Source organism: Salarias fasciatus (genome assembly GCF_902148845.1).
Source record: "Salarias fasciatus chromosome 7 unlocalized genomic scaffold, fSalaFa1.1 super_scaffold_4, whole genome shotgun sequence".
Classification (NCBI taxonomy): Eukaryota; Metazoa; Chordata; class Actinopteri; order Blenniiformes; family Blenniidae; genus Salarias; species Salarias fasciatus.
The window spans coordinates 15,861,105-15,876,059 of record NW_021941229.1 but is presented as its reverse complement, the minus strand read 5'-3'; the positions used below and the strand labels follow the sequence as shown (position 1 = coordinate 15,876,059).

General features: G+C 46.9%; 1 protein-coding gene across 1 annotated transcript; it reads right to left on the bottom strand.

Moving 5' to 3' along the window:
• Positions 1–405: 405 nt before the first annotated feature.
• rnf34b (ring finger protein 34b) lies at positions 406–14,404 on the bottom strand. Its single transcript, XM_030084146.1, has 7 exons — positions 14,310–14,404; positions 7,094–7,312; positions 5,182–5,697; positions 3,050–3,112; positions 2,759–2,960; positions 2,639–2,662; positions 406–1,117 (listed from the first exon to the last, which is right to left on the bottom strand). Exons 1-7 carry the CDS (start codon positions 14,313–14,315, stop codon positions 933–935), a joined length of 1,215 nt encoding a protein of 404 aa, XP_029940006.1. The 5' UTR covers positions 14,316–14,404; the 3' UTR covers positions 406–932.
• Between the last annotated feature and the right edge of the window lie 551 nt (positions 14,405–14,955).

Sequence of the window (14,955 nt, the reverse complement as noted above, 5' to 3'; positions counted from 1 at the left end):
TTGAAATCACCAAGTATTAAAAAAAAATAAAACAGACAGTCCTTCACTGCAGATGTCAATAAAGAAACTGTGAAATGTGTCTGAAAGCACCAGGAATTGCACATCTATGGTCCCAAGATTAGATCGGATTTGACTGAAGGAAACAGCAGGAATGTACATCTGCATGTGACAAAAAAACAAAAAAAACAAAAACAGGGTGAAACGATCACATCATTCGCACAGCAAGAGTTAAACAGTTTACAAATACACACTTTTATTTCCCTACAGAGGAAAAAAAGGAGCGTAAACTATCACACCGGCTGGCTGTGAGATGCATATAGTAACCAAATACCCACTGAAGGCATGATTTTTGGCACCCTCCGTCGCTCCGTGTGTGAAAAGAGGATGACTCAGTGCACGTGGATCTCTTGTTTTCTTAGTATTGCACATCCTAAACGACACTGAGGGGAGATATCGCTGCGTCATGCGGCATGACTGTGTAAACCATATTGACTCGAACCCTGGGATCTTATATTTTTTTTTCTTTTCTCTCCATCTGCCACTCTGAACGCGTTACTTCAAGTATCCACAGGACCCCCTCCTGTCCTCCACTGTGACCGGGATCTGAACGGAGGATGGAGAGCAGGAAGCGATGGCAGGTTGTTCCGCTGTGTGGGGGGTGTCGGGGCTGTCGGGGGGGGGGGAGGGAGGGTAAAACCGCGGTAGGCCAGAGGCAACAGTCTTGATTCTTGAAGACCGGGAAGTGGCTCGCGCCCGCTCTGCAGCGCGCGTCCGGCCCTGCGAGACGCCGTGCACGGCCGTTCATCCTCAGTGATAAAACTCAGTGCTCGGGACACGTGCACGCCCGAGGGCCGCTCTGACGCACTCTCTCTCTCTCTCTCACACACACACACACACACACACACGTAGAGTTTTTTCGGGTTTTTTTTGTTTTAAGACTTGAAGACATGCACGGCCCGCACGACGAACTGCCTGCAGATGGGGCATTCGCTCATCCTCTTGCCACATTTGGTGCAGGTGACCATGTGACCACACTCCAGCAGCACGCAGTCAATGATGGCGTCCATGCAGATGCGGCACAGGTTCTCGTCGGCCGCCAGCTGAGCTTTGACGCCATCTGTGGATGGAAATGTAATGAAGGGAAGAAAAAAAAAAAATCCAAATTCAGTTGACAGTTGTTTTGCGCGGTCTCATTACATTCAGAAGTGATGTGCATGCGCTGGTGAGGCTGAGGGAAAAATGGAACAATCAACATCAGAGCGGTTCCCCACTGCTGAGATTTTTAGCTCTTAGTTCATCTAAAATAAGTCCACAAAAGTTCTTAAAATGCTTTTTTGGATATTTTGATAATATCTGAGATTAAAATCAGTCAAATTCTGCAAAAATCTCTCCGGATCCCTCTGAATGAATCATCTCCGTTGTGGAAATATGTTAAAAATCTTTGACATGTTTGTATAAATGATCAGTTTGAGGAAGTTTTTCTGGGGACTCAGTAACTCTCATTCTCCAAATCCTACTATTTACACTGAGAACTATTTTTAGACTCTACCCTGAGGGGCTACTCATAAGGTCCCCGGGGGCCACCGAGGACCCTCAGGCACTCCTCTGGCTCCTTTTCCTGTGTTTTCATTCAAGCTGCATGTTAAAGCAACTTTCCCTGAGAGGACATGAAAACTTCTTTTTTTCCTGAATCTAATAGTCTCACAAGGTGCAATGAAGTGTTTTATCCTCTGAAATGAGACGCACGACTGATGCCCAAATGACAGCAAAAAACAAAAAAAAAAAAAACATCAGCTGTCCTCTTACTCCTTTGGGGCAGAACGTTGCGCTAATCCTTGTTCTGCTAACACATGCTGACAGCAGACAGACAGCACCCCCCCCTCACAGGAGTTAACCAGCGGACTCCCGGCTGATCTGAGGATGAGCGGCCTAAATGTGGCCGCCGCCGCCGCCGCCGCCGCTCGCACGACAGGAAAAGGCCAATACAGCCGGTTCCCCCCACTCTGCTGACTTCTGAGTGGACGCGTATGATCTCCCAGCCCCTTTGTGTCAACAGGGAGGCCGGGTGGGGTAATTACACCTGATGGAGACGTGGAGACGGCTCATCAGGCGGTTAAAAAGCTCTCAGAGAGGGAGCATTAGCAGGACGAGAGGCGGAAGCCTCACGATGAAACGAGACGGAGGGCAGAAGGAAAAGAAGCACGGGCGACAGGACATCGAAGGAGGCGGGCGATAACGACTCCAGTCACTGGAATGTGATGATACGGAGGATGATGATGATGAGAATCGAGCAAGGCATGCCTTTCCTGCCGACGGACAGTCAAGACAGCGATGCGGTGACGTTCATGGGGATGAGAAAGAGGCTTTTATATCTTACCTCCGACTCCGCTGTTGCAGAGGGGTGGGGGATATGCCACCACTTTATATACGAGACGAGCAGTAATAAAGAAAATTGATTAGTATCAGTAAATCTGCCCGCTCATGGAAAATAAACTGAAGCAACAGCTATTCTACGTCTGTATTGTTTTTGCACTGAAAGCTTCTTTTACATAATCAGGAGCTCATAAAGGTAAAGTCCATTCAGTTTTTTGAGAATCTGTTTTACATTCATGAAGATAAAGATCAAAAGTATAATTACCTGCAGTTATGCTGACGTTTTCCACTGGAATAAAACAAAAAAAAAGGAAAAGCATTATTCAAGACAAAGCAGCACTGATAAAGTGAAATGGAGTAGAGGAGGATTCATCGAGTCGCTCACTAGATTTCCTGTTCTGCTCGTTCTCTCTGTACAGCCGATGCACCCGCTCCAGCAGCTCCCACTTTTCGCAGCAGCCGGAGTAATTGACGAAGTTTCTGGCGAGGATCTCTTTCAGCTGGCGGACGGAGAGGTTTTCTATCGCCTCCTCGTTGTCGAGGTCCGACAGCGACGCCCTGATCCTCCTCTGCGTCGCCGGACTGACCTGCCGACCCGAGACGGAAACAGAGCTGTGATCAGCGACCCTGCGGCGGGAGGGAGAGGAGACCGTCTGCAGATGTTCAGGCAGCAAACCTCCATGAGATTCTCAGTGGGGTCCAGGTTCAAGAGGGATGCTGTCGGCGTGTCCTCATGCTCCTGTGAGAGCGGAGAAAATTCCAGTTACAGTCTATAAACATGAGATGAAGTTATAAGAGGTTTATTAGAAATTGCCTGTCAGTGTGAATGACTGTTTCCCTTTACAGACGGTCTTTACTCAAGACCCTCAACAACCCTGAACTGATCAAAGATGCTTGAAATCTGGAAAAAAAATGACACCTTCAGTCAGGCACAAAACGGAATCAGCCCGTTATCTCTAAATGTCAGCTATTTGCTGATTAACAAGATAAAAAATACTAATAAAAATGTCATTCTCCATCCCTGAGAGCCATCACAACTCCCACTGCGGCTGATCATGACTTCTAAGTTCTCCCCACACCGCATGTCTGTCGATGCCTCCATGAAGAAGAACCGATTTCGTGAGATTTCAGCTGCAGCTGCTCGGATGTCTAATGAAGCTGATTCAGCTCTCCTCGACGCAGCAGCTAATGATTCTCTTTGAAGGTGGAGGTCAGGAATTTGCTGGATCAAAAGAGAATAAGAGAGGAGTTGCAGAGCGGTGGCAGCCGCTGTTTGGTGCCAGAGTGTGTGTCGCCGTATTATCTCAGCCACTGCTGCACTTTGAGGAGGCGATATTGTCTCTTTATTCTTTTTATCTGCTGAACAAAAGGGAGCCTGCAAAGCGCCGAAACAAGCGATAACTGATATCATGGAGTTCGGCGCCTCTGCCTCCATGCCTCAGGAAAAAGAAAAAAGGCAGAAATGTTCATTTCCTCTGGTAGACCACGTCTTTTGAGTTAAGACGTGTTAATAATGTATCCGGCGGCGTCGCGGCGCGAGACGGCTGCTCTCAGACGAGACTCCTCAGAGACAGAACTACGCTCAGCATCAAACCTCTCCGGAGCGCAACGCTTCTCCGACTTGTTAGATTTCATTCAACCATTGCAAAACACACACAGGGACTAGAAAGCCTCCTCATAATCTGCATAAGTTTCTGCTAACATTTATTTTAAGGGAAAAATGTTCAGACACATGCGAGAAAATGTAAAATCCGTCTGTTTGTACATTATTTACACCTCTGGCACGAATGTTTTGAACCTCTCCAACGAGGGAGAGCCATTAAAGGCAGATTAAACCCTACAGGTTATATCAAACACAGAGAGACAGACTAAGGATCAGAATATTATCATCTATAAAGGAATCTGTAAAAATCCTCTGTAGAACATTTTACCTATGGAGAAATCACAGAATATTAGCAAAAAAAAAAATATTTTATGACTAACTGTGATATTCTCTCATCCTGTCAATCATTACGTTGCATTAAAATATTAAATCCCGAGGTAACTGATCCAGATATCATATATGCAATGCATTTTTCAGCTCCGGCTGTCAGGAAGAAGTCTGAAAAGTGGATCAAATGACATCAACGCTCCGAAAACATCTCAAAACGAAACCAGCGCCGTCAATGTTCAGCAGCTGGAACTGGCTAAAACTAGTTTGCACAAGCTCAAATCAGCAGGACGGCTTTACATGTGTAGTCAATAATCGGCGAGAATTCAGGAACAACTGAGGCACAAATTTAGAGGAAGAACTAAAGATGGAGCCCGTATGTGTGCGGATGAGGGGAAACTGCAGCGTTTCCTGCCGTCTGGCGGCAGCTGCGACGCTGCGAGGACTTCTCAACCTGTGGGCCTGTTACATAACAGCATCAGCCCATGTAACAGAACTAAAAAAGGCAAAGGGCTTAAGCTGCCTGGCTGGCTGGCTGAGGACTGTGCGCTCGCACAGGGCTTACACAGCTGTTTCCAGCTGTCACATGGACGCGCTGTCCAACGCCGGACTCGTGCTGCAAAGCTGCGAGGAGAGCTCCCTCCGACACGTGGAGGATTCTCTGGGTTTCATTCATGATAAATCCAGGAAAGCAGAAAACCACCGCAGGGTGGGGGGAAGACGAGGGTTTGAGTGGAAACAGTCGTGTGTCGATTTCACCTTTGAAATTAATTACCTGGGATGGAATGAGGACAGATGTGAGGGAAGGATGGCGTATGTGAATGACGGAGCGGGGAATGGTGTGTGTGTGTGTTTGTGTGTGTGTTGTACGCTCCAACCTGGCTGGTGGTCCCTGAGCTGTCACTTGGGCTGAGCACGTCTCCCTGAGAGGCGGAGAGAACCGACTGTTCGGAGGTGGAGCGCGTCGCGCAGCGCGGCGAGGCGGCGTGCGAGTGAGGGAGCGAGTGGAGACTGTCCGTGTCGTCTCCCCCTTCATCCTCCTCCTCCTCTTCCTCCTCTTCCTCCTCCTCCTCCACATGTGCGTCCTCCTCCTCCTCCTCCTCTTCCTCCTCCTCCTCCTCCTCCTCGTCTTCCTCCATCACCGGTCTCGGGGTCTCCCTCGCGCCCTGGTGGCAGAGCACCAGGTCCACCAGGTCCTCCTTCTCCCTGCAGGTGTCGGTGGGGATGTTGCGCAGCAGCAGGTACTGGCGCAGGTCCTTCACCCGGAGCTGCATGAGCAGCGGCCGCTGGAAGGCCGTGCCCCGCAGCAGGTGGCAGGTCGTGCAGCAGCGCAGGTTTTCTTGCAGCACCGAGCAGAGAGCGCAGAAGCTCTTCTTACAGTCGCAGCAGATGTGCTGGGACGGGAGAGGAAGGAAAGACAGCCGGGATCTGATCAGCCATTCTCTTTCTAGTGGTTACAAAACTATGATCGCCATTTCTAGACAGACTGTCAGAAACTGTTTACACTGCTCAATACGTTTGATGACTCAATAAATAATCTTATCTAATGAAAAAGAGATTTATCTGAAAAAAAGGGACCATAAAGTCCCAGAAGCTGTTAGATCTTCCCTGATCAGGTTTGTAAAGGCCTAGAAATGAGTGTTTTACTGTAACTGTATGAAAACTTTCTGCTGCACAGTAATGAAACAAGTGACAACACTGAATTTAGTCTCATGTGAAACATCATGCATATCTCTTTGCTCAGAGGATTTTACATAACACAGCTGAACCTCTTTCTTTCTATCGTCGACATGATCAATGAGAGCGTTCGCTGTTGAAGATGTTTTAAGCTGGTCTTTAAATCACAATGAGATATGAGTCAGTGATACACTTCGCCCCTAAAAAGAAGCTCATTTTTTACAGGTGCGACTGCAGGAAGAACGTAATACGACTATTTGTAGGATAACGAAATAACAAATCAACTTAGGAGACGCATTACATCACATGACGGCACAAACAGTACAAATGTAGAGTGAACCTACAAGCCAAGTATATAGTCGATGAAAATTTTAACATTAAACTCAGAGCTGATCCTTATATGGTCATACAGCCATACGAAGTGGATTTAAATAAAGATAAACCTACAAATCAGAAGCCTGCAGAGCGCAGCCATTCTGAGCGAGGAGTGAAGATGAACAGACTATCTGTAGCTCCTGGTGATGTTTGACATTTCACTGGCTTAACAGCGTCTCCTGATACAGAGCAGTCGAGTAGATTGACACTTCAAATGGGCAGAAAAGCAGGTCAGCCACGGCTCTAAACACTTCCTTATCGCTTGTGCACAAACGTGCTCCTGGTCCACCAGAAGCACATTTCCACAGTAACAGAGACTTTTTTATTTCTTCAATCATTTGTAGCTAATCTCCCCGCGGGTCTTTTTCATACTATGAAAATATCACCGTGACAGAGTCAGGAAGCCAACTGGTGTGGAGAGGAAGGGGAGCGCTGTCAGTGTCAGTCGGACAGACACACTCTGACGGCGAGCCTGGAAACGCCACCGCGACTGCATGGAATCGCATGTAAGCAATGAAAATCTCACCTGTGTTCAAGAAGATGTGATGGAGGTATTCGTGAAATGGAATTATTTGTGCAAACACTAAACTTTGCAAATAATAAAATTGTGGAAATGGACGTTATAATACAGGCTTTTAAGTTAAAAGAGGTCTTGATCCTACAGTGAACTGGGTAATCATGAGTATAATATGAATGTGAAGTGGCTGGATCAGTGAAGACCAGGCCGAGCTTCCTCACCTTGCGTCTGAAGACGGAGAAGGCCAGTCCGCAGGCCTTGCACAGCTGCCCGGCGCTCCCTGAGCTGGTGGGGGGGTAGGTGGAGTACCCGGCGCTGGGGGCGAAGCGGAAGGGCCCCGCCCCCGCCCCGAAGCCCGGCTGCTGCGCCCGCACCGTGCCCGTGCCCATCACCTCGTTCAGCAGCCCGCAGCATGACGCCCACATGGACGACGCCCCCGCCTGCCGAGAGGCCAGACTGGAGGTCAGTCCCAGCTCCACGCCACACAACAGAGAACGCTTCCCAATGGCGGAATTCACATTTTAAACAAACTTCTGTCAAACTATAAAACTTAAAAAACAACAGATTCAAGCTAAGTCTTAATAAGTGTGTTCAGTAGGAATCTGACAGTAAACTTTGGCAGTTTTTTTTTTTTTTTCAGGGGTCAACAGGAGGTCAATACAACTTGTACCACGCTGTAAACTGGTTTCTGTGAAATGTCCTACGCAGAGTTTTCCCTCTCTCCTTATCTGGTGACATTACATAAGCTTTTTTTTTTAACAGATTGTAACTGATGCATTAATTTGCACATCTCTAAATGGTGGACCTGAAAAAGGCCGGCCTCGGCCGCTCCACTGCCGGTCAGAGAGATCGTCTCCAGGGAGCCGCACGCCATCGTCTCCTCTTGATTAAAAAAATAGTTCCTCATACATTATTAACTCGTCTTCACTGGGAATTTTGATTTGAATCTGCAAAGCCAGTCTTTAAAATGTATAAAATCACCACATAAGACATATTAAGGGAAAATTAATTGATTGATATTTAAAATCTGTAGTTAAGCAACAAAAAAAAGGAAAAGTTACAAAGTTAGATTCATGATACATATCCTCATGTCTGTCATCAATCATTCAGAAAACTATGCCAAGAAGTCTGAGATGGATTTCTTCAGATAGAGTTCAGTGATGATGTTAAAGCACTTGCTGAGCAGACAGTGTCCCTTGGCGCGAGTTAAAAATGAGACCGATCAATGAGTGTAAAGAGAGACAGACAGGGCGGCACATTACTCGGAGTGCTCTTTGAGGTTGGAAATAATTTGGCAGAGCAGGACTCTAATGCCTTCTTTTAATAACGCTTTCCAACAAGTGCCGAGGCTTAAAGCTCTCGGTCACTGCGCCGCTTTGAGGAGACGTGCGAGGCGCCTCAGCCGTACAACAATTATCTTGTTTTGGGTCAAGAGGGGGAAACAAAAAACCCAGAGTGTTGGCGCTTTCTCTGAACGTCCCGGGGAAACACTCAAACTCGTTTAGGCTGGAACGCTGAAGTGAGATCAGGCGGAGGTTTCTGTCTTTTTTTTCTTTCCACCAGACGGCCCAGAGACGGAGAGCAAAGATGGCGTGATGGGAGTCACGGCTCCTTGGAGCATACTGATGAGAGGAGGAGGAGGGAGGAGGAGGAGGAGGAGGAGGGAGGGGGGGGGGGGGGGGGGAGAATATGTCTTCTGTTGTTCCCCCAGCCTGCAGAATCAATAGCTGACGCGAGCATAATGGAAGCCCGCTCCGGTTCCCGGCTCCGTGCGGGAAAACAATGGAATTCACAGGGTCCCGCCGTGTCTTTTCTTAAGGCGGCGCTCGGCTCGGGCTTGTCACAAACACCCTGTGATCTGACCTCACCCATCTGCTTAGGGATCCGTTATGTAATCTCAGGAACAAGGCACTATATGTGGAGTCAGGGCGAGGAGGAAGGTCTGCCCCCGCCGCAGAGCCGGAGCCGGAGCCAGGACGCGTCTTCACGGCCCAAAACATCAACTATTTCATTAATTTAACCGTTTCTGGCAAAGATGTCCTCAATTTTCTGCCCGATTATCCACCCGTCATTAAACTAATGAATTAAATCTGAATGAGCTCTAGTTTCTTTTTCACAGGACATCAACAATTTCCAAAACAAAGTCATTCTTTGATTGTTATTCACTTAAAATACAACAAAAGAAGAAAGAAAGAAAGCCACTGTCACCCAAAGGCCATGCTGATATCTTCGAATAAGTTGCTTTTCCCACCCAAACCAGCTGACACGGCTATAAAACCAAGCAAAGCTGCAAATCCTCAAAACAAGAAGCAGCCATGATTGGAAATTAATGGAGAAAAGTGTTTAATTGCCAGTAAAAAATGGGTCCATCCAGTGATTCAGCACTAATAAGTGGTGTTATTTTGCTGTTCTTCTCCATATTATCCTCAGAGTAATCACCCACACGGCTGACTCCATCAGATTTGACTCTTCTGGCTTTATGTGAACAATAAGACCACGATGCATAATAAGCTGCATTACTCGCCCGTGGCATCAGCCTGACCCGGCGGTTCGCCGCTTAAAACGTCTCCCCCCCCGGTTAGACGCAGAGCGAAGCCACTAAAAGCAGTATTTACTGCATCCAGCGGGAACGAGGGGCCGCTGCAGTCCGCCCGTGGAATCGGTCTTGCTTGGCTCTGAGCCAGCACAGCGAGTTTCCCCTCTGTCACTTCAATTAGCGCACTGTAAGCCGCGCAGGCAGGGAGTCTCCAGCAAACCGGCGACAAGAGCAAACAACGCATCTCGTACAGCGTTTTATACATTCCTCTTGACTTGAACTTTACTTCCTCACCCTTCTGGACCCTCAAGATGTCTCACTATTCAGATACAATGAATTAAAGGTCTAATACACGATTTTCTCGAAAAGACGAAGCCCCTGTTACTCACTTTTTGAACAACGCGCATGCGCCAGACCATCCGCCCGGCTCTCCTGCTTCTCCCAGGAAACGCGGAAGTGTACGAGCGCGATCTCCTTTTCTCCGGCGTGCACGGCTCTGTTTACAGTTTCTGCGATCCGCCTGCTCATAAATAAAGCTTTTTTTCGAAACAGTTACAGTTTCATTATGTCAGACTCGCCATCGGTAAGTACTAGCTCAGAAGCTCACCGGCTACATAAACACTCTGAATGCACGTGCGCAAAAGGGAGAAGCTGATTGGGCGCAAGCACATAGAACCGCCTTACGAAAGCAGCTCGTCAGAATGATTGACAAACAGATCCACCAATTATTTAGGTGATCCACCCGGAAATTAAAATCGTGTATTATACCTTTAAAAGAGAAACAAATACAGGAGTTGGTTTACCTTCCCTGGACTGTATTAAGCTATTTATCAGGTTTTTTTGTGTGGTTTGGATCATTTATTGACTTGTGTAATTATTCAAGTGATGATACATTTGAAAAGTGAAAATAAATTCCGGACTTCTCTCTGTCTCTCTTCACCATGAAGAAAACAAAATGAACAAAAGGAATTTAAAAGGGAACTTCACTGCATTGATCAAACCATCATAAATGATAAATCCATCCTACTTGCTGATTTGCAACATAAATATTGAAAGATTACATCTAAGCCTGTTTACTAGACTTGGGAAGGACGGTTGCATATGTGGTGAAATATTGAATAAAACCTTCAGCAGCTCCACCAAAAGCTTATAAAACCTTTTTTTTCCCTCCAAAGTGTAATATATTCATCGACTGGGCTTGAAAACTACACAAAGCTACATTAACTGAGGCTGAACAAATCAAACTGCATCTATTTTCTTACAGTGTCCATCTGTCATCTCAACCCAGAGTTTAACTGGGGCAAATATTTACATAGATCTACTATTTTGTGTCATACTCTGACGTATTCTTTGCATTTCTAAAGACATTCCATCCCTGCACAGACTCATAAACACAGACGACAGATGATTCCTGGTGGACATTTGCATGCTTTTTATGAAGAGGGGCCTTTATCAATATATTTGAATCATCTTCTGCCTCTCACACACCTTTCATTTCCGCTGGCTGTCAGCTGAGCCTTTTTTTTTTCCCTCCCTCATGCATTGACTGCAAATGTCACTCCTGCTGTGAAAACGCAGCTTTGCTGGATGTTTATACCAAAAGATAATGTCAGCAGGGAAAATAAAAATCATTCACTTACGGCCTTCTTGACAGTTGTCTTTAAGTAATGAGTCTCGATGCAATGGTTTAAATATGTATTATGTAATCAGACGTGGCGACGCCGCCAGAGCCTGCAGATGTAAAGTCTGTAGAACTATGGTGAAATATGCACATAAATCTCAAGCTGCCACCAGCGAAGTTTGGATTTGTGTCGACAAAACAGCAGATTTACACAGTCTGGCCTCATAGCAGACGAGCGCTTGGGCCAGATTTTAGCCTTTGGTGCAGCAAAATAAACAGATTCTGACTGCTGTGGGGAGCGTCTCGCAACACAAAAATACAACCGGACTGTGTTAGGAGCATTACCAGAAATCTGGTGTGGCCCCGGGACTCTCTTTATGGCTTTTCACTGCTTTAGCAGTCAGATCCCGGAGACTTGAGCTTCATCTGGAAGAAAGGCGCGATGCTCTGTGCTGCATCCTATAAAATCAGCAGAGATTTGCGAGTATTGTCTCCTACTATGTCTAACGTCTGCCTATTGATGATGGGGGGGGGGGGGGGGGGGGGAGGGGGGGGAATGGAACAGTATGGAAATAAAAAATCAAACATGCACGTTTTCAGTGTCATAAATCCAATTGTGGGTTGATCCCTGACTGAAACGACCTTGGCGGTTCAGACTGTACAGCAGTCTTCCAGAAGTATGCTTACACAACCCAGCTCACACCGTCCGCATCCACAGGGGCAGAAAAGCTGCTTTTCAATTTAAACCAGATTAGTCAATAAAACACTGCATCCATTTTGTTGTCCTGGGACTCGCCGATGTGAGCGACGATGCGCCTCAGGAAAAAAAAAAAAAAAGAACTTCACACAGTTAAGCCCTCTGTTCTCTTATCTGAAATACATGCTGATAAACAGCAGTGAGAAAACCTATTTAGACGTTTTAAATTAAGAAAATGCTCAAACGTACGTCAGTTTTGGCATGAAATTAGTTTATAACAGTATTAAATGTGTCTGTTTTATTTGCGATGAGAGATTCCATCAGTGTCACATGAAGGTATTACTGATACATTACACTGTGTTACGTCTGAGGAGAGAGAAATCTCCTCTGTGACTGCAGCTCGGACCAATAAAACACTGGAGTCAGTCCAGAGGAACACACGCTGCCAGCATTCTGATTCTCCAAGACTATTCTTCATTACTTTCTATTCTTTCTGGGGTCTTATCTTTAAAACAAAGAAGTTCCCAAAAGCCAGATGAGTGAAACCCAGTCGGGGAGAGTTTGTTTTCTTTTAATGTTAGAAATCTACAAGCAAAAATAAAAACAACTGAAGTACAAATGAGGGCTTTTTCTTTTTTTGCAACTATCAAAGGAGAAACTGAAATTTGGACAAAAGGATGCTTCAAAACATGGTGAAGAATCAGCTTCATGAACACCAGTGAACCGTGTCGACATCAAAGGCAAAACGCTGTAAAATCAGTGTTTCAGGACATTACCGGGCCTTAATTCCCCCAAAAGCTTCAGACAGACATTAAACATGCCTGAGAAGACTGTGTGTGTGTGTGTGTGTGTGTGTGTGTGTGTGTGTGTGTGTGTGTGTGTGTGTGTGTGTGTGTGTGTGTGTGTGTGTGTGTGTGTGTGTGAGAACCTGACAGCCTCCGAGCGCAAAGGAAAAACAGACCAAACACAAAACAAAGAGATCATCTTCACCCATGTGACGACGCTGCACAGCACTTAAAAGAAACACAGCAAAGAGAGAAAACACAACAACCACAGAGAGAGAGGCTTGTGTTTGTTTTCAGGCATCAGTTTCATTGTTAGACAAGTCTCCAGCTCACCGTGCAGCGCTTCAGTTAGCCTAGTTTGTTGTGTTTGCCTGTCTTTTCTTTAGTCTTGGGGTGAGAAGCTTCAGTGAAGCCTTGTCAGTTTAAATCTTAGCACCTCAGAGCTAATTGATCCCCCCTTTAAAGTTGTATGCACTGAGATCATGCTCACAAATAATAGATCACAAAACTCACATTAAAGTAACTTTGATCTATCTAGCCATCATTTGCACTATAATTTAATTTGCTATTTTAAAAATCAGAACTCATCTTGAGAATGACAATAATTGCAATTCAGACGGCATGCTGGTAGTTCTGTTTTAATTGCATTTGTTTTCAGATGTGTGTGTCAGTGGATGCAGCTATTTCGTCAGAGTAGGTTAAACCGAATGTCTGGTATTTAAAATGCTTCCACCTCCGGGTCACAGGGCGCTGGACACGTTCCAGCTGAGCTGACATTATGTGAAGGGCAGGGTAGACCCTGATGAGATCCATCAAAGGGCAAACACACATACACACACACAGACACACACAGACAGTCACACACAAGCATGTTGTTATCCTCCGGCAGTTTAGTCACCAATTAACCTCAAGTTTAAGGACTCTGGGAGGAAAGTGGGGTGCTTGGAGAAAACCCAGAGAGCATAGGGAAACTGTAAACAAAGAAAAGCCCCCGAGCTTGTACTTGAAACGGGGATGTCCTCACTGTGAGGCAGAGCACCGACAACACAGCAGCACTGCTGCTATCAGGACACAGTGACCAGGTGTGTGTGTGATGCTGCTGATCACTGCGGTGTGGATCCTGCCTCCACTTCACCTTCCACGAGACTGACAGCTCAGATCTGAGCCCCAATGACATCACCAGCCTTCATCATCATCATCATCATCATCAGTCCTGAGCTGCCAAACAGCATCATCACCTCCCCTCAGCGTGTTTCTGCTGCTGCTGCTGCTGCTGCTGCTGCAAGCCGCCGCGCGCACAAACGCACACAAACGCACACGCGCGCGGGGAGGAAGGAGACTCCTGCACGGGCTGACACCTGAGAGGTGATCCTCGGCATCCCGAGTCGTCTCCCCGCCTCTCTCTCACTGACTGGCCGCAGCCTCCGTCCGGTCGCAGCGGATTACAGCCGGGCCATGAATGGACGGCAGGGTCAACGCAGCTCATTACAGGCTGGACGCCGCTGCCTCTGCTTGTCGGGTCGGGAAAAAAAAAAGCGTTTCCAGGCATGCACGCTCAGGAAGAAAACGGGTAGAAATACATCTATTTATAGAGGAGTTTGAAGCTCGCGGCGCATTAAAGCCTGTTGATAGAATTAAGTGCATCCAAATGACCAGACGCCGGGGTGAGGGTATTCCCTGCCTCTCGGTGCGGTATCGTGCGCAAACCGCTGAAAATAAAAGCCCCCCGAAAAAAAATAATCACCTCTAAAAATAAATCCACCCAAAGCAGCGGCCGGTTGCAGACGCACGCACGTACCTTCATTGCGCCTCCCGTTTGAGGAATCTGCCGAGTAATGTCGGGACGACGACCATCGCAAAGTGCACGGGGAATCAAACCATTACGTCTTCCCTCTCTCCGGCTGCCGCTGTGTGTGGAGTAGGCATAACGTAATGGTCGAGAGCAGCCGCAGCCAATGGCGGTGCGCAGCCGCGCGCTGGTATCTTTACCGACCAATCCGCCCGAACACACCAGCGGAGGGGGCGGTCGGAGCCGTGCGTAAAGACGCACAGCGCCACACTCCCGACACACGCACCGCGCGCTTCGCTGTGGTGAATTAGCTGTTTTTTCACCCCCAATACACATTAATGAGACTAATAAGACGCTCAGCTCCAAAAACGCATCTCACAAATTTGGTAAATCGTAAAATAACCTGCAGTATTTAAAGCATAAGAAGCTATTTTTTGTGTGTGTGTGTTCAGAATTCTGCTTTTTTGATGTTCCTTTTAAGTAAGAAGAGTCAAACACGAGCTTATCTCCTGCACCAGCACATGCACATGTTATTTCTGTTGGGTACCAAAACTAAATGCGTACACAATCTTATTTACCGCCATATATAGACGGAGCGCGCGCGCGCGCGCGCGTGTGTGTGCTCGGATGTGTGCGCGCAGGGCTGCAGTAAGGA